The 19,525-nt window shown below is 46.1% G+C and overlaps 1 protein-coding gene across 4 annotated transcripts in view; it reads right to left on the bottom strand.

The window, feature by feature from the left end:
• Positions 1-19,525, bottom strand: part of TDRD12 (tudor domain containing 12) — an 86,254-nt gene that overhangs the window by 6,191 nt on the left and 60,538 nt on the right. For all 4 annotated transcript variants that reach the window (XM_070557336.1, XM_070557337.1, XM_070557338.1 and 1 more), the window contains 5 exons: positions 18,826-18,925; positions 10,578-10,765; positions 9,631-9,841; positions 5,509-5,601; positions 3,501-3,673 (listed from right to left, as the gene is read on the bottom strand). In XM_070557336.1, the coding sequence (XP_070413437.1) occupies positions 3,501-3,673; positions 5,509-5,601; positions 9,631-9,841; positions 10,578-10,765; positions 18,826-18,925 (765 nt within the window). The remainder of the gene's footprint in view (positions 1-3,500; positions 3,674-5,508; positions 5,602-9,630; positions 9,842-10,577; positions 10,766-18,825; positions 18,926-19,525) is intronic.

The raw sequence follows: 19,525 nt of genomic DNA, 5'->3' as shown, positions 1-19,525 counted from the left end.
ATTAAGAGAAAACTAAAACATTCAGACTACATCTTGGTTTTTGCCACGTTCTTTGAAATTCCCCTACTTTCGGCAGTAATTTAGGAATCTCTCAAGGTCACCAATGATCACAGCACTAGTCAGTTCTCAGTCCTCCTTCCCTGGGCCCCTTGACTGCACTGGCCCCACTCATGGCTCCTGCTCTGTGCAACGCCACGCTCCCCGCCGTCCTGGGTTGCCCTTCTCCCAGGCTGCCCTCTGCACTGCAGCCGCGCCCCCTCAGGCTCCTCTCCACTGTCCCCACAGCCCCCCATTGAGCCCAAGGCTCAGGCTTTCGACCCTCCCTCCTTCAGGGCTCTCATCCAGGATCCCGGCTTCCAATACCCAGCATGTGCCGACAGGCACCACGAGACCACGCCCTCACTACAAACAGAGTCAGAAACCAGCTATCGCTCACCACTTGCACAAAAGCTCGCTAGTGCAAGCCATGTCAGTCCGTCCCGAATGCCTGGCACAGCCTCTGTCCCCCCAGCCTGTTCTCAACACAGCAGCCAAGAACCTTTTCCTGAGTCATTCCCCTGCTCCAAACCCTCCTGTGGCCCCACCCCCTTAGCGTGGGAGCCCAATCCTTGCGATGGCCCCAGGGTCCAATGACACCTGGCCCCAGGCTGCTCCGACCTCTGCAGCCAAGTTCCCCCTCATTTGCTGCTCTCGTCGCTGTACCTTCCCCCCTGTTCCTGGAACCAAGGAGCCACCAGGCCTTCCCTCTGCTGGCAGGAGTCTGCTCCCAGATTTAGGCCTGGGTCAGGCCTCCCCTCTTGTGTCTCTGCTCATGCCTCACCTTTGCAGCTCCAAGGCCACCCTGTCTTCCTTTCTGCATTAATGCGCTCCATCTCTCAGACCACCAGCAGGCCCACCATGTATTTTTGTAACTTGTTTGTTTATTGTCTGTCTCCACTAAAATGTGAGATGGTCCTTCATCCATTTTGTACACTACTGCATCCCCAGTAGATATTTAATATCAATATCAACAGATATTTACCGAGTAAGTGAATTTTAAAACATCAACTTCACCTAATGGCAACTTTAGTTAAAACTATTTATCTGTTGATTAGATCAACCGACATAAAGTTAAACTGGAGAAACAGCCCAGCATCTTGCTACCAAGACACATGTAGGGCAAAATGGCAGAGGAGGAGGCTCTGAGCTCCCGTGTCCCCACAGAAACACTGAAGGAACCAGCAGAAGCTGTCTGAACCTGCTGTGCAGGATCCCTGGAAAAGAGTCAAAGGTGGACAGCAACCAGGCAAATGCCCAGGCAAGAAAAAGGCAGCTCGGAAGCAGAGGAAGGTTCTGGGGTGTCACTCACCTGTGCCCCCCTTGGCTTGGGGTCTTGGGCAGGCAGCAGCCTGATTCCTGTCCCCCTCAAGGCAGAGAGGGCAGAGAAGACTATCGGCAAATCCCTGTGAAGTCCATCCTAACCTGTCGGGGGACAGCTGAGGGACCCATGCAAGATGCTCGTCTGTCCCACAAAACTTGGAACTCAGGCAGCACAGCGTGAGCACTACCTGGAAAAGGCGACTGCAAACCCACGGCCACCTGGGGGCAGGCAGCAGGCCAGGAGACACCCCACAGCCCTGCTGAGGCCCCGGGGAAGCTGGGGGAACCTCTCGGGGAACTAGGGCATTCAAAAAGAGTACCAGCAGGGGTTAGGAAGCCACGTGCACGCCAGGCAAGATGCATGCTCAGAAACGTCCTGAGAAGACCCCAGCGTCACCTCAGGCTGATTTCTAGGCAAGGATGTGGAGAAAATGGGATCCTCTGTGCACTGCTGGTGGGAGTGTAAAATGGTGCAGTGGCTGCGGAAAACAGTTTGGCAGGTCAAACAGTTAAACACGGAATTACCACATGACCCGGCAATTCCGCTTCTGGGTGTACGCCCAAGAGAACTGAAAGAAGGGACATGGGGAGCCATTTACACACCGGTGTCCAGAGCAGCACTCTTCCCGATGGCCACGTGTCCACTGACAGATGAACGGAGAGACAAAATGTGGTATATCCACACACTGAAATATTGCCAACCTTCTTAAGGTTGACAATGCTGACACATGCTACAACATGGGTACACCCTGAAAACATTATGCTAGGTGAAATAAGCCACACACAAAAGGACAAATATTGTATAATTCTACTTATACGAGGTACCCAGAAGACGGAAACTAATAGGTAACCCACATTGTTTAATGGGCACAGAGTTTCTGTTGGGGATGGTGCTAAGTTCTGGAGGTGTATAGTGGTGGTGGTTATAGGACACTGTGAGTGTCCTTACTGCCACTGAAGTGTATACTCAAAAACATTGTAATGACAGATTTTATCCATATTTTAACCACAACTTGAAAAAAATGAGGAATTTTGCTATGTATATTTTAATAATCAAATACATGCAACTTAAGAAATGACTGTTAATTTTGTTAGATGTACTAACAGCATCTAGTCGAGTTTATAAAGGCCTTACGTGGCTCCACCTCCTCGCCAACAGTGGTGTTTTCTTTCTCCCGTCTCTGGTGGGCATGAAATGGTATTGCACTGTGGTTTTAATTCACATTTCCCTGATGACTAATGAGCTCGAGCACCTTGTCATATATTAATTATTGGACAAGTAATTAACTGGACAGTGTGAAGTGTCAGTACAAATCTTCTCCCCAGGTTTCTACTGGGTATCTGCAGTTTTCCTCCTGACTGGAGGGGTTCTCGATATGAGTCCTCTGGTGGACACACACGCCGTGTCCATCCTCCCCTCCGGAGCATGCCAGGGCACTTTCACAGCCTTGCATACTGCTTGTGGAAGGGCAAACTGGCACAACCCATTTGGAACACTGATGGGCAGTAGCTCTAATTATGACTCAGCAATTCCATTCCGTCAGAAGTACACCCATGAATGCACCAAAACCCATGTAGGAGAATGTTTAAAGTGCCACTTGAAGCAGCCCAGAACTGGAAATTTCTCCCATCCACAGCAGCATGGGTAAATAAATGATGGTAAATTCATAGCACGGAATATTATGCAGTGATGAGAATTTATGATCTATAGCTACATGCAAAATATGGACGAACTTCACAACAATGCTGAGCTGAAGAAGCTGGATACGAAACAGACACACTGCGCGATTCCAACCAAACAAAGTACAGGCTACGGCAGAGCCATCCACGCTTTCCTGAGTCGGGAGAGCGGCGGCCCTCGGAGAGGGAGCAGGAGGTGGCTCTGCTGGTGCTGTGCTCAGAACATCCACCAAACGACACTTAGGATGTGTGCACCTTTCTGGCTGTGTGCTGCAATAAAAAGCGTGGCTTGGGGTTCAGATAAAACAAGATTCCCCAAATCTTGGTAATTACTGAAGCCGAGCGATGGGAACATGGAGACTCATTAAACTATTACACTTTCAAGAAAAGATGGCTGTAACACTTGAGAGTTCTAATTCCACAAAACAGCTCTTCCGAAAGGGAGATAAAAATCTACTTACAGGGTTTGGCTCAGGCTTTCTTCACAAGCTGGCATTTTGGCTCCTTCGTATAATTTTTTCAGTTGTTCTATATGTTCTGAATTATCAACGCCCATTCCCATTGACAAAATTTCAGCTCGAACATTATAATCAACAACAGAAGTTTTCAAATTGGAAAGCTTTGTAATGTGCACCTAGAAGCAAAGAAAAAATACAACATTTGCAGGACCCACACTTTGAACTTTCCGTGGATCACGGACCCTCACCCACGGCCTCTCCAGCCCACTGTGCAACGTCTGATGCACTTGGGCACATGGCGCAATGTGCAAGGGCCTCCCACTGCAGCGTCCAGACTGTTTCATCACTGAGGTGCCATCAGCATCTTCCAGGGCCCAGTCCCACACTGCGGAGATATGATCAGGTCTGGGGGGCGGCCAAGACTGAATCCTGGGATAAAACCCCAAGACGAGACCAATCTGTAATGCTGTAACCACACACAAAATTCTTAGATCTTTCTGATTTTTACTTGAGCATTTTTACCTCTCTTAACAAGGAGGATCCTAAGGCTCAGAGTCCTTAGGTGCCCAGAAAGGGCCTACACCACGGCCCTAAATCCTGCATTCTGACAGTTTCCTCTACTACTCTTTTCTGCAACCCAAACATTCTCATCTATTTCAATTCACGTAAAATTAACTAAAACATGAAAATCTACAACAGTCTGATTCCCGTTGACGGGAGGTGCGGACCCAGCCCTGGATGTCCCTTCCACGGCAGGGGAGGGCAGGCCAGGCTGGCACTGGCTGGGGCACCTTCCTAAGGGAACACTGGGAATGTGTTGCCATCTAGAAATGGTGGAAGAGCCTCTCTCCACTCAAACTGGGGACCGAGCTGTCTGGGTGGAGCAGGTGGCAAGGGTGGGGTTTGTCCCCGCTCTGGTGCACCACGGCTACCCACTTTAGAGCTGCAAAAGCTTACTTGTGAGGTGGGTTTCCTCTTTTTGCTTCACTGTCTAAGCTGTAGCTTCAAAAATCCCTGCTTAATAAAGTTTCCATTTTTTCTCTGATAAAGAAGAACCACAATACAGACTATTACAACATCAGCTAAGACCCCAAATCTCTTCACTTACCTGCATTGGTGATCTCTCCCTTTGCTCCTAAAAATCATTTTTTTCCTCTTACTCTTAAATCTTATAACCAAACACCTCTTTTTAAGTGTTAAGGCTTTCCCAATCTTACAAAAATAACTTTCAGCCAAACAGTTATGAACTGAGTTCCTTTAAGTCTTATAAATAATTATAATAATTAAGACTTAAGTCTAACAGAGCAAAACTTTGACTTGAAGAGTTTCTGGGGTGCTAGTAGAGAGGGGGCGCTGAGCCCCTTAATTCCACGTCCCGGCCTCATGCCCCTCGTCAGCTCCACAGGGAGCAGTCTGTTTACGGAGGGAAGCCTGTGCCCCGTGCACATCCTGGCACACAGGAGGCTTCTCAATAGATAGCTGGCGAATGAAGGAGGTGGAAACCTGGACAGAACACTACTCATCTTTGAAGGCCGGAGGACTGGAATCCTCCACATTACAGATCACGTGCCCGGACTTCAGGATCATTTACAACTAGACACACGGACCACGGTGCTGCTGAGGGCCGTCACTGACCCAGGGCCCCCCCCCCGGGATGGACGGAGCCTGTGAGGTCGCCGGAAGAGCACCCACCAGCAGTGAAGAGTGGAACAGAACAGAAATGTAAATAGGAGAGACTGTCGCAGAAGGAAGGACAGCTTCATGGAGCATCTGTCATGGTTGTACGTGTGAGAGTGTCACTACACACACACGCCCGTGAGCGCTGGGTTACAGGGTAAACCCACAACCAAATTCATGACCCAAATAACGTGAAAAACCTCTCCCGGCCCCAGAGCCCCCAACAAGCCTCCATTTACGTGAAGCAATTTTTCAAGACACAGGTTGGAATAATTTGGACAATTTAGGGGCCCATTCAAACACAGATTTCTTTTTAAGCAAACTGCATACTTACCATTGGGTCAATCCAAACTGTATTTCCCAAAGCCATTATCACCTTTGCATCATGCAGTTTTCCAATAATTTTATGATGAATGTACCGAGTAACCTGAAAGAAATACTTCAGCAATTTATCTGAAGCTTTCAGAAAATCCCTTATTCAGCATATGCTATACGGTTCTGCAAAAATTTTTCCATCGTTTCATTTGAACCTCACAACCACGCCATGACGTAGGTCATGGAGGCCACCACGCCCCCAGTGGACAAGAGTAACAGTGCAGTTTAGCGAGGACAGAGGCACAGGGCGAGTTTCAAGAACAGGTCAGCGCCTTTGGACTCCTAACCCCACGCGTTCCCCACTGTGGACGTGTCCCCCCACTCCCACTGTGGACATGTGTCCGCCAACTCCGCTGTTAACTGTCAAGCTGTCTTTAAAGTCTGGATGTTTATTCCTTTGGAAGCTCAACAGGAGTGAAGAGGAAGTGTTCCTGTAGCTCCAGCGATGGAACCAAGTGAGGGAGCTGCTCTGCACAGTGACAGTGGCACCGAGGGGCGCTGGTCCTCCTTCCTGTCCCCCCTCCTGAGTGCGTGGCTCTTCCTCTCAAGGAGGACCACAGCAGTTAGACCTGTCTGAGCAGTCTTTCAGGCACGTTTTAACTCCAATAAAGCAGAAGATGGCTCATCGTGATTAGATTATTTCCATCTCCCTTGAACTTTGTAAATTAATTTGGAAGAATACAGACAGGAGAACCTTTCCCCATTTCTACAGAAGACTCCTCTTCAAGAAATACTTGTGGTCAATCATCCTGACAGATCGAATGTTTCCTGAGGGTGAGGACCATGACCTTCTGGCTAATGGCCACATCCCCAGAACCCACATGGCACTGGCACACAGTGGACACTCGCTAAATACTTTGCACAAAGGAAAAAGACTGCTATTTAATAAAGGCTCTTTTTACTAAACTCCCAACAGTAAGGCTGTGTATTCATCCTGTATTGTGGAAACATTCACCTGTGTATTTCCTGGGTAACGTTTAACCTTGTTTATAACCCAAACTCATTTTACTTTGCCAACTATAATGGCTTATTTCATATCCTATCAATCAGATCACACAAAATTTACCCTTCTTTCGAGGAATCAGGAGCACCACTACGAACAGGACGCACTGCTCCCATGATGAGCAGGACTGTCTGGCCAGCCTCTACCCTCACCCGTGGACAGCCACGTGAGCCCACACACACCACTCTTCCGTGCCCCATGTCTTGGCAGAGATAGTTTTCTTCACCTTCAGTGCCTTATCCAGTCCACAGGCTCACCTCGGAGATACTGTGGGTTCTGTTCTAAACTACTACAAAACAACACTGCAGTTCAGCGAGTCACAGGAACTTTTTTGGTTTCCCAGCGCATATATAAGTTATGTTTACATTCTACGGTAGTCTAGTAAGTGTGCAGTAGCATTATGTCTAAAAAAACAATGTATATACCTTAATTAAAAAATACTTCATTACTAAAAAATGCTAACCATCATCTGAGCCTTCAGCGAGTCATAATCGTTTTGCTAGTGGAGGGTCTTGACTCAGTGTCAACGGCTGCTGGCTGATCAGGGTGGTGGGTGCTGAAGGTTGGGGTGGCTGTCGCAATTTCTTAAAATAAGACAACAGTGAAGTTTGTCATAGCGATCGACTCTTCCTTTCACAGATGATTTCTCTGTAGCATGTGATGCTGTGTGACAGCGTTTTACCCACCATAGAGCTTCTTTCAAATTGGAGTCAGTCCTCTCAAACCCTACCGCTGCTTTATCAACTGAGCTTATGTGATGGTCTAAATCCTTTGTTGTCATTTCGACAGTCTTCACAAGGAATAGATTCCATCTCGAGAAACCACTTTCTTTGCTCATCCGTAAGAAGCAACTCCTCATTGATCATGAGATTGCAGCCATTCCGTCACCTCTTCAGGCTCCATTCTAATTCTAGTTCTCTCACTGTTCCCACCACATCTGCATTTACTTCCTCCACTGAAGTCTTGAGCCCCTCAAAGTCATCCACGAGGGCTGGAATCAACTTCTTCCAAGCTCCTGTTAATGTTGATATTTTGACCTCATCCTATGAATCAGTAATGCTCTTACTGGCACCTAGAATGTTGGATCCTTTCCAGAAGGTTTTCAATGGACTTTGCCCAGATCCCTGAGGGGAACCACTATAGAGCAGCTACAGTTTTATGAAACGTATTTCTTAAATAACAAGACTTGAAAGCCCTTGTTCCATGGGCTGCAGAATGGCTGTTGTGTTAGCAGGCATGAAAACAACATTAATCTCATTGTGCATCTCCATCAGAGCTCTTGGTGACGAGGTGCATTATTGCTGAGCAGTAATATTTTGAAAGGATCTTTTTTCCTGAGCAATAGGTCTCAACATTGGGCTTAACATATTCAGTAAACCATGTTGTAAACAGATGTGCTGTCATCCAGGCTTTGCTGTTCCATTTATAGAGCACAGGCAGAGCAGATTTAGCATCATTCTTAAGGGCCCTGGGACTTTCAGAATCGTAAATGAGCACTGGCTTCAACTTAAAGTCTCCAGCTGCATTAGCCCCTAAAGAGTCAGCCTGTCCTTTGAAGCTCTGAAGCCAGACACTGACTTCTCCTCTCCAGCTATGAAAGTCCTAGATGGCATCTTCTTCCAATATAAGGCTGTTTTGTCTACATTGAAAATCTGTTGTTTAGTGTAGCACCTTCATTAATAATCTTAGCTGGATCTTCTGGAGAACTTACTGCAGCTTCTCCATCAGCACTTGGCTGCTTCCCCTTCCACTTTTATGTTATGGAGAGGGCTTCTTTCCTTAAACCTCATGAAGCAACCTCTGCTGGCTTCAGACTTTTCTTCTGCAGCTCCCTCACCTCTCTCAGCCTCCACAGAATTGAAGACAGTCAGGGCCTTGCTCTGGACCAGGCTTTGGCTTAAGGGAATGTTGTTGCTGGTTTGCTCTTCTATCCAGACCACTAAAACTTCCCGCATATAGCAATAAGCCTGTTTCACTTTCTTGTCATTCATGTGTTCACTGGAGTAGCACTTTTAATTTCCAAGAACTGGCACAAGAGGCCTGGCTTTTGACCTGCCTTCCTCATTAAGCTTAATCACTTCCAGCTCGTGACATAAAGTGAAAGATGTTTGATTCTTCTTTTCACTTGAACACTTAGAGGCCACTGTAGGATTACTGATCGGCCTAATTTCAATATTGTTGTGTCTCAGGGAACAGGGAGGCCCGGGGAGACGGGGAGAGACGGGGGGACAGCCAGCCGGTCAGTGCAACAGTCAGAACACACACAGCATTTATGGATCAAGCTCACCATCTTATACAGGTGTGGTTGATGGCGCCCCAAACAATTACAATAGTAACATCAAGACCGCTGACCACAGGTCACCATAACAGATATAACACTAATGAAAAGGTTTAAAATATTCTGAGAATTACCAAAATGTGACACGGAATGAGGAAATGCTGCTGGAAAAATGGCATCGCAGAGTCCCTCGAGGCAGGGTTGCCACAAACCTTCAATTTGTAAAAAAACAAAATATCTGCGAAGTGCAATAAAGCAGAGTGTGACAAAACGAGGTATGCCTGTACGTGATGACATGCTAGTTGCCATCCCGAAGAGCCCTTCCTGTGGAAGTTTGTCTGGACTCTCTCTCTCTCTCCTGTCCATCCTCCCAACTCCAGCGGGATGACCTGGCCTCTGCAAAGAGTGTCGTCACCGATGTCCCCCTTTGACACGGGGATCCACTTCTGCAGGTACTTACACTGTTTCTTCTCCTTTAGCTGACAGCCAATTTATTTTATCATGACACATATTTTATGCCAATTCTAAGTCCGTGAGCACTAAAGATAATGATGTGAGCTGTCCTGGCAAGGGTACCCCTCGCCTCTCCGAGGGCTCAGAGCTGGGTCTGTGCACCGCGGCCGTAAGGGCACCCCTGCAAGAGCAGGGACCCAAGCAGACTGCAGCCTAACTGCCCAGCAGCATGGACCATTTTACCTAAACTCAGTACTCTAAATTCAAATAAACCTCCATTCTGTGTATATTCTGGGTTTAAATATATTGTAAAAGTCAACAAAATTTAAAAAGCCCAAAGAACTCACCTTGGGATTCCATTCGATTTCGTTGTCAGCGGGCTTCACTCTACAAACAATAAACTCCACCGCCTGGGGCGGCAGCGCGTGGAAGCGCTCGGGGAGGCGCAGCAGCTGCTCCCTCGGGACGAGTGCAGTCCTGCCCTCATCAATAAACTTCACGAGGACGTTGTTGGGGGCCCAGGTGTCATCTTTTTGGCTTTTCTCCAGCACCTGAACCCTGGAGGAAGTAGTGGCGTCAGTTTAACACAGAGATTCTAAAATGACAATAACCTTCTCCTCAACTCACCCACTAAACCCAAAACCTACCAAAAGACCCTTAAACTGTATGGTTTCACTCCAAACCAGAGAAAAAATAAGCGGATGCTTTACTGGATTAAAGTAAGCCTAAGTATAAAAAACACCTAGTACGTCTGAACAGAGTAGATCCCTTTATCTGACAACACAATAAAAATCCGCAGAGCATATTAAACTTTCCGAGGCCCGGTCTGGGTCGTCCCCAGGAGGAGGGGGCGGCATTCGAGCTGGGCGGGGGGGAGCAGGCACGGGCGGCCGAGTGCCCAGCTGCCCTGACACAGCGACATCACCTCACCAGGCTCAGTTCTCCTATCTGGAAAATGGGAGTGAGACCCACTTCACAGGAATTCTCTAAGAATGGAGTGAGTTAAAGATGTACGTGTATGTGGCACACAGCGACAGCTCAGTCCACGTCGGTGTATAAACGCCACACCGTCCTCCACGCTCTGTGCTCAGGAGCCGGGGCTCAGAGGGGTCTCACGTGCAGAAGTGGGCCTGGTGCGTGCGGGACACGACGCTGCCACCACCTCCTGGGAGGCAGCCAGGCTTAGTGAGAGCAACTGGGTCCAACGGACAGAGGTGAAGACAGGGGTTCAACACGATTTAAGGCTACCTCACCCTTCACAACTTTTAGAGATGAAATGAACACACAATTTTACCTGTGAAAAAGTGTCTTTTCTGCTAATCCATATAATCCAAGTTTCTCCACCTTCTCAACAGTCGTTTTATTACTGGAATCCTCAAAATACTCATTTATTTCAGCATTAAGAGTTGCGTAAAGATCCACATGTTTATCAACGATACGACCAAAGTAATTTGTTGCATTCAAAATATACAAGGGTATTATCTGAAACACACAGCAAACACATCCAGAAAATAAACTCAGTCAAAACCAAGGCCGTGACCGCAGAAACCAGCACCTGACCACGAGCCCACAACACACAAACAGGGGATTTAAAGATAAACTAGGGAACTGGCCAGAAAGCAAAACAAAACAAAATAAAATAAAAACCTCACCACACCCACAAATAATTACTTTCACTTTAAATCTAATGGAGGATTTTTTTGGTAAATCTTACTATTTTATTTATTTATTTATTTTTTTGAGGAAGATTAGCCCTGAGCTAACATCTGCCACCAATCCTCCTCTTTTTGCTGTTTCTTCTCCTTTAGCTGACAGCCAATTTATTTTATTTTATTTATTTTATTTTTTTTTGAGGAAGATTAGCCCTGAGCTAACTACTGCCAGTGCTCCTCTTTTTCGCTGAGGAAGACTGGCCCTCACCCAACATCCATGCCCATCTTCCTCTACTTTCTATGTGGGACGCCTACCACAGCATGGCTTGACAAGTGGTGCCATGTCCGCATCTGGGATCTGAACTGGTGAACCCTGGGGCGCTGAAGCTGAACGTGCGAACGTATCTCTGCACCACTGGGCCGGCCCCATAAACCTTACTATTTTCAAACTTCATTTTTAGGGCCAGCCCCGTGGCCTTAGTGGTTAAGTTCAGCGTGCTCCACTTTGGTGGCCTGGGTTCAGTTCCCAGGCCTGGACCTACACTACTCCCTGTCGGTGGCCATGCTGCGGCCGGTGGCTCACATGCAGAAAGAAGATTGGTAGCGGATGTTAGCTCACGGCAAATCTTCCTCAGCAAAGAAAGAAAACCACTTCACTTTTAGTTCTGTGAATCTTTGTTTACTTTTTAACTGCACTCTATAAAAATCCTTCTTAGCGTCCCCGTCTCTCGAGCCCTTTCTGACCTTTGTTCACGTGACAAGAAGTGTTTGATGATGAGCCTGCTGAGCACGAGGCACTAGGGACACAGAGAGGAAGGCCCTCGGCCGCCCGCGACTGGACAGGCGCCACGGCTGGTGGGCGGTCAAGACGGCAGCTCCCACAGGCAGGTGTGCAGGGTGCTGGCGTGTGGGGGTTGTCCGCAGGCACGCGTGCAGGTAAGAGTATGGCGGAGGCATCGTAGGCAGGGTGCAAACGCTCTGCACAAGGTGGGAGCACCGGATGCCCAGAGCAGATGCCAGGCCCGAGAAGTGCCCACCTTGTGGCATGGCAGAGACAGCAGTGCTGGCCGGAGGCAAGGCAGATGGCTGAGGTCCCCCTTTGTGATCAAAAGGGGGTCAGATCTCACAGGGCTGACCCTGGAACTGGCCCTCCTCTGTGGTCCCCTTAAACTTCACTATGTGCTTCTCTCCCACTCTCATTGCGAATGAGCCTTGGCCTGTTCCACAACCACATTAACTCCTACCTCAGGGCCTTTGCACTTGCTGGCTCCTCTGCCTGGAATATTCTTTCTCAGTTCTTCCCACAGCTGGATGCTTCTTATCATTTGGGACTCAGAGCAGTTAACCCCTTCTTGCAGAGTCTCTCCCTGCCTATAATTTCCAAAGGGTCCCTCTCGGCCCGGCACACTTACACCAGCACACGTTTACTACTTCACCATAGGCATCTCATCCTCTTCCTGGATAGTCACCACTGGAAGCATCTCTTTTCCCACTTGTCCACTGCTGACCACGCCCACTGCCAACCACGCCCAATGCTAACCATGCCCACAGAGGACAGGTGACGTGTCTGTCACTGTTCCCAAGCCAGCTACTCTGCAGTGCCGTGGAGAAAGCTGCCTTAATGAGCCCCCGGTGCTGCGCAGGCCCACCCCATCTCAGGTGGGAGTCCAGTATCCTCCCTGCCCGGCAGACGGTCTCCTCCCGGGGGAGCCTTCTCCCCCATGGTCTAGAGGCCCCAGCGGTCTGGCGTTCCAGACAACCACGCACTGGGTGATGGCAGACAGTGCACATGAGGGGATACAGAGGATGAGAAAGACACTACAGTGTCACAAGAGATGAGCAGGCACAACATACACATCAATAAACACATTTTTAAAAAGAGGCAATAGACGAAAATGCTGTTGGTATTGTTTTAGGATGACAGGGAGAAGGGGCAGAGTTTCCTTCTCCTCCATATTTCCCAAGTTCAAAGGCTCTGTGTTCAGCCTAAGGGGCCTCAGCACACAGGCGTGAACAAAAGCCAGGCCCAAGCTGGCGTGGGTCTGTGGCAGCGGCCTCTGCGTGGCATTAGCACATCCAAAGACATATTAAGTTGGCAGAGGGAGGTGCCGAAAAGAAGCTTGTGGACTGGACTCTCTTGATGGGAGGAGGAGGGCATGGACTGGGTGGCCAGCTCGTCCTGGCCTGTCTGGGGCTTTCCTGGTTTCAGCACTGAACATCCCATGTGCCAGGAAACCTCTCGGTCCTGGGCACACTGACAAGGTCCCTTCTTTCCACCCACCCTGCCTGTTTTGATTCCACTCCCCCCGTACCCCTGCAAGTAATGAATTCAGTTTGCGATGGTTGCAGGATACAAGGTAAGGCTACAAAAATCAACTGAATTTCTAAAACAATTAGAAAATCAAGTTTAAAGGAAAATAACATTAACAATAGCATCCAAAACCATGAAATACTAGGGATAAATTTAACACAATAAGTACAAGATCCTTCTCCTGAAAATTAGAACACATTGCTTAGAGAAATTAAAGATGCCCGAGACAAGTGGAATGATACACCATGTTAATGGACTAGAAGCCTCAGTAGAGTTCAGATGTCAATTCTTCATATTAATCTACAGACTCAGCGCAACGCCAGCCACAGTCCCAGCAGGCTTCTGAGTAGAAGCTGGCAGGTGATGCTAAAATTGTATACACGTCTGTAAAGGAGGAGTCAAAGGATACTGAAGAAGACGGGCCAAGCTGGAGGACTTACCTATCAATTTTTAAGACTACAAAGCTACAGGGACTGGCCCCATGGCCGAGTGGTTGGGTTCGTGCGCTCCGCTTCGGCGGCCCAGGGTTTTGCCAGTTCGAGTCCTGGGCGCGGACATGGCACTGCTCACCAGGCCACACTGAGGCAGCGTCCCACATGCCACAACTAGAAGGACCCACAACTAAAAATGCACAACTATGTACTGGGGGGCTTTGGGGAGAAAAAGGAAAAATAAAATCTTAAAAAAAAAAAAAAGACTACACAGCTACAGTAATCAAGCCAGCGTGGTACTGTATAAAAACAGACAAATAGACCAAGAACAAAATAAAGAGTTCAGAATTCACATATATAGTCTCCTGATTTATGTCAAAGGTGCCAATGCAATTTAGGGGGAAAAGAAGGTCTTTATAATAAATTATGCTTCAGCAACTGATGTTCCATAAAGAAAAAAACTCGTCCCCTATCCACACGACACACAAAAGTTAATCTGAGATGGATCATAGACCTAAATATAAAACTATGAAGCTTCTAGAATAAAACACAGGGGGTAATTTTTGTGACTTTAGGGTAGGCAAAGATTTCTTATGGAATGAAAAGCATAGCACGTGAAATAAATAAGTGATAAACTAGACTTCATCAAAGTTAAAAACTTTGCTTTTCAACTGGGAGAAAATATTTGCAATATATCTGACAAAGGAGATCCAGAATATATAAAGAACTGTTAAAACTCAACAAGAAGAAAACCCAAATGAAAAATGGGCAATGAGTTCATAAAAGAAGAGAAAGACATGGCCATTAAGCAGTGAAAAGATGTTGAAGATTCTTTACCACCAGGGAAATGCAAATAAGCTGGTGGTGCCAATGCAACAGAGTGGCAAAAATTAAAGACTGATAATACCAAGAACTGATGAGAATGTGGACCAACTGGAATTCTCATATGCAGGGCTGGTGAGAACATAAAATGGTACAACTACTTTAGAAAACTGTTCGGCAGTTTCTTATAAATATACTCTTACTGTATGGCCCAGCAATTCCACTCCTAGGTCTTTCTAAAGAGAAATAAAAATGTATGTCCATAAAGACTTGAGCACAAATATTCATAGCAACCAGAAACTGGAAGGCCAAAAGTCCATCAACTTGTGAACAAATTATAGTGCATCCATATAAGGGAATCCTACTCAGCAATAAAAAACAGCAACATAGATAATCTCAAAAGCATCATGCAAGTAATAGAAACCAGACTCAAAAGACTACATACCCATTAACACGAAATTCTAATAAACAAAACTATAGTGACAGAAAGCAGATCAGTGATTACCAGGGAGAGGGGAGCAGAGCAAGGGGACAAAAGAGACCTTTCTGGGGGAATGGAAATGTTTGTATCTTGACTGTGGTAATAGTTACATGACTGTATATATTTATCAAAACTCAAAAAACTTTACAGTTAAAAATATTGATATTTATTGTATGTAAATTATACCTCAATACAGCAGATAGAGAAGAAGAGGCCTGGCTGGAGGGCCTCTGGGAAGGTGGCAGTGGGGAAGTGTGACATTGTGTGACTTTCTCTGAATCCCCACAGGAAGACAGACAGAGCAATGAGACAGCAAAGCCAGGGACACGACTTGCAATAAAAGTAATTCACAAAATATCCCCAGGGACTCCAAAACGAAGGCAGATGAGGAAGAGCACACAGGAGAAAATCTAGGTGACCTTGGGTTTGGCAAAGACTTTTTGGATACAATACCCACACGATCCATGAAAGAAAAAATCAAAAAGTGTACTTTATTACAATTAAAAACTTCTACTCTGCAAACAACACTGTAAAGAAGAATGAAAAGACAAGTTGCAGACTAGGAGAAAATTTCTGCAAAACACATACCTGATAAAGACTGCTATTCAAAATATACAAAGAACTCCTAAAATTCAACAATAAGAAAATAAACCACCCAATTAAAAAATGGGCAAAAAACCTGAACAGATACCTCACCAGAGAAGATATACGGGTGACAAATAAGCATAAGAAAAGACAGTCAACATCATATGTCATCACAGAATTGCAAACTAAAACAATGAGACACCACTACACACCTATTAGAATGGCTAAAATCCAAACACTGACAACACCAAATGCTGACAAGAATGTGGGGCAACAGCAAACTCTCATTCATTGCTGGTGGGAATGCAAAATGGTACGGCCACTTTGGAAGACAGTTTGGCAGTTTCTTACAAAGAAAATACAATCTTACTTACTTACTTACTAAGCAATCACGCTCTTTGGTATTTACCCAAACAAGCTGAAAACTTTGGTCCATACAAAAATTTGCACATCAATATTTATAGTAGCTTTATTCATAATTGGCAAAATTTGGAAGCAACCAAGATGTCTTCCAATAGATGAATGGATAAACAAACTGTGGTATATTCAGCAATAAAAAGAAAAGAGCTATTACCACACGAGGCAATGGAGGAATTTCAATGCATACTGTAAATGAAAGAAGCCCGTCTGAAAAGCCTACATCCTGTGTGAGTCCAACTATATGATGTTCTGGAAAAGGCAAAACTATGGAGACAATAAAAAGGCTGGTGATTGCTAGGGGTTCTGGGGAAGAGGGGAGGGGTGGCCAGGTGGAGCACAGGGGATCTCTAGGGCAGTGAAACTATTCCATATGATACTTTAATGGTAGATATGTGTCCTTAGACATTTAGCAAACTCGCAGAATGTACACCACCAAGAGTGACCCCTCACGTAAACTATGCCCCTTAATTAATAATAACGCATCAATGTTGGCTCATCAATTGACAAACACGCACCACACTAACGCGAGATGTTAATAACAGGGGAAACTGGGGGAGAAGGGTGTGATGGGGTTGATGGGAAGTCTCTGTATTTTCTGCTCAATTTTTCTATAAACCTAACACTGTTCTAAAAACTAAAATCTATTAGCTGGGGGGCCAGCCCCGTAGCTGAGTGGTTAAATTTCCGCGTGCTCTGCTTCAATGGCCCAGGTGCGCAGGTTCGGATCCTGGGTGCGGATCCACACCACTCATCAGCCATGCTGTGGGGCATCCAAGTACAAAGGAGAGGAAGACTGGCACAGATGTCAGCTCAGGGCTAATCTTCCTCACCAAAAGAAAGAAAGAAATTACAAATAAGTAAATAAAATCTATTAATTGAAACAACAACAAAAAAGCAGATGAGCCAAACGCATCCACATCACAGACCCGCATGTCTCGTGGTCTGTGCGGGAAGCAAGAGAGGGAGGCAAGGGCGCATCTGAGGGGTAAGAACAAGAGAGCCCACAAGAGGCCACCGGCCTTCAGCGAGAGCATGGCGGGCCAGCGTGACAAGAGCGCCAAGTGCGGGAAGGCCTCCATCCACTCCAGCAGTGGTGACGGCTGGGCCCCATGAAACCTGGAGACCGTTCATGCAGGGACAACAGAGGTGAAGGAAGAGAAGGGCCGGAAACGAGTAGGGGAGGGGAACACAGCCAGGAAATCTCGAAAATCTCAGAAACTGTCTCCGTATTTTTTGGTACAGACTGAAAACAATGGAAATGGGAACTCTGTCAATCAGAAAAGTTATCCTGACCCACAACTCCTTCTAAAATTGAAGGAAAATAGATTTTATCTAAAACCGAGCAATAGCAAAGTATCACGGCCAAATCCCATATTAAGCTATAATGATAAAAAAAGAGAATAAGGAAAAGAACAAGAGTCCCCAGAGACGATGAGAGCCGCCAGAAAGATGCGCCCATCAAACGGATCAAAGCCGTAACCTTCACTTTCAAGATAAGCAGCCTTTTAGCTTGTTAAGAACATGATATATGATATAAAAAAACAACATAAAGCAGAATTAGAAAAACTTAAAAATGAGGCATCAGAACTCGGGAAAGAATTAGAAATTAAAGAAAACAATCATTTCAGTAATGAAAACTGTCATGGGTCGAATGGCAGCCTCCCCCGAAATGTGTCCACGCGCTAACTCCCAGAACCTGCGACAGTGACCTCATTTGGAAAAAAGATCTTTGCAGATGTCATTAAGCATCTCCAGATGAGCAGACTGCTCTGGGTTATGGGGGAGGGCCCTACGGCCAGAGACAAGTGTCCTTTACAAGAGACACAGAAGAGGAGGCGGCGAAGCGAAGTTGGGGACAGAGACTGGAGTGACGGGCTGCAAGCTAAGACACCCCAAGGAGCGCCCGCAGCCCACGGAAGCCGCAACGGGCACAGAGCACGGCCCTGCCGACACCTTGATTCAGACCTCCGGCCTCCAACAGTGTGAAAGAATAAACGCATGCTGTTTCAAGGCCCTCCTCCATCTGTGGTACTGGTCACAGGAGCCCCAGGAAACGAGGACACCGCAGCCTCCCAAGAAGGAGCACGAGCAGGAATGAACACAACAGACACGCCTTAAGGCAAAGGGAAGGTGGAAAGGAGAACAAGCAACTCAAAAAGCAAGGAAGAAAGTAACAAAAAGGATTCAAAAGCAAGTGACGCTCTTAACTCAGCAATTCTATCTGCATCTCAGAATTTTCCTTAAAGGAATATCATGGCTATTCTGCAAAGATTCATATTATCACTGCACTATTTTTAATAGTCCCCAAATAGAAACCACTTTCTTTCTGAAAATATAACTCAAAAATCCCTAAACAGGGGGCCGGCCTGGTGGTGCAGCAGTTAAGTGCGCACGTTCCACTTCTTGGCGGCCCGGGGTTCGCCGGTTTGGATCCCGGGTGCGGACATGGCACTGCTTGGCACACCATGCTGTGGTAGGCGCCCCACGTATAAGGATGAGGAAGATGGGGATGGATGTTAGCTCAGGGCCAGTCTTCCTCAGCAAAAAGAAGAGGATTGGCAGCAGTTAGCTCAGGCTAATCTTCCTCAAAAGAAAAAAAAAAAATCCCTAAACTGTTGAAGGCATTCATCCATTTCCCCAATTTGATCTTGGTTTTCTACACAAACTGGGGCCCTGAAATAAGGCACCTTATAAGGAGCCATGACTATTGTCAGATTAATGGTGCTACATTAATACTGTCACAATTATCTTCTACTAAAATTCTGTTGCTTAAAAAATGAAGTATCATTCATTAAAATGAACATTAATCACTCAACAGAAGGATCTTTAAGAGAACTTACTTTAATACACCCAAACCCCGGCACAGCTTGGTTGGACAGTTTCCTTGGCGCGTCTGTTTCTGGATTAATATGGTGTCGCTCAGGACAGAGTCTTTTGTCTCTGAAAAAAAGGAACTGGATTTCAAAACCAGAAAAAAACAATAATAATTTTTAACATAGATTTTAAAGTATTCTTTAGGAAAATTAATCTATAATTAAAATCAGAGAACTTTTATTCCAAACAGTTTAAAAGTGAAGCAACCATTTTAAATACTTCAGATGACATTAACCATATGCAAATAAGTGAAAGGGATCCTGAAATTTAATTGACACCAAATAAACTTAAAGCAAAGAGTTACTTCGTTATTTCTGTCGACATTCTTAAATGCAATATGTAAATGGACAAAATGTTCTTCCAAAATAAAGATTCTGAACCAGAAACACAACCCCATAACCCACAACAAAGGCCAATTAACCTCTGAACCAGACAACATTCCTTAAGCCAAACTGAGAAAGTCAATATTCTATTAAAGGCATGATGGAAATTGCTGCTAATAACCCGTTTAACGTACCATAATTTAAAAAAGTTAATGTCAACAGTTATCTTAAAATTAAATTCATCCCAGTAGATACATATCAGACGCCGACGACCCAGCCCCAGCCGTCTATTTATCAAGCATTGGCATGGTGTCTGCGTCAGCGAGAGGGCCCAGGACTGTTA

Source organism: Equus przewalskii, chromosome 9, assembly GCF_037783145.1.
Source record: "Equus przewalskii isolate Varuska chromosome 9, EquPr2, whole genome shotgun sequence".
Classification (NCBI taxonomy): Eukaryota; Metazoa; Chordata; class Mammalia; order Perissodactyla; family Equidae; genus Equus; species Equus przewalskii.
This window is presented reverse-complemented; position numbering and strand designations above follow the sequence as displayed.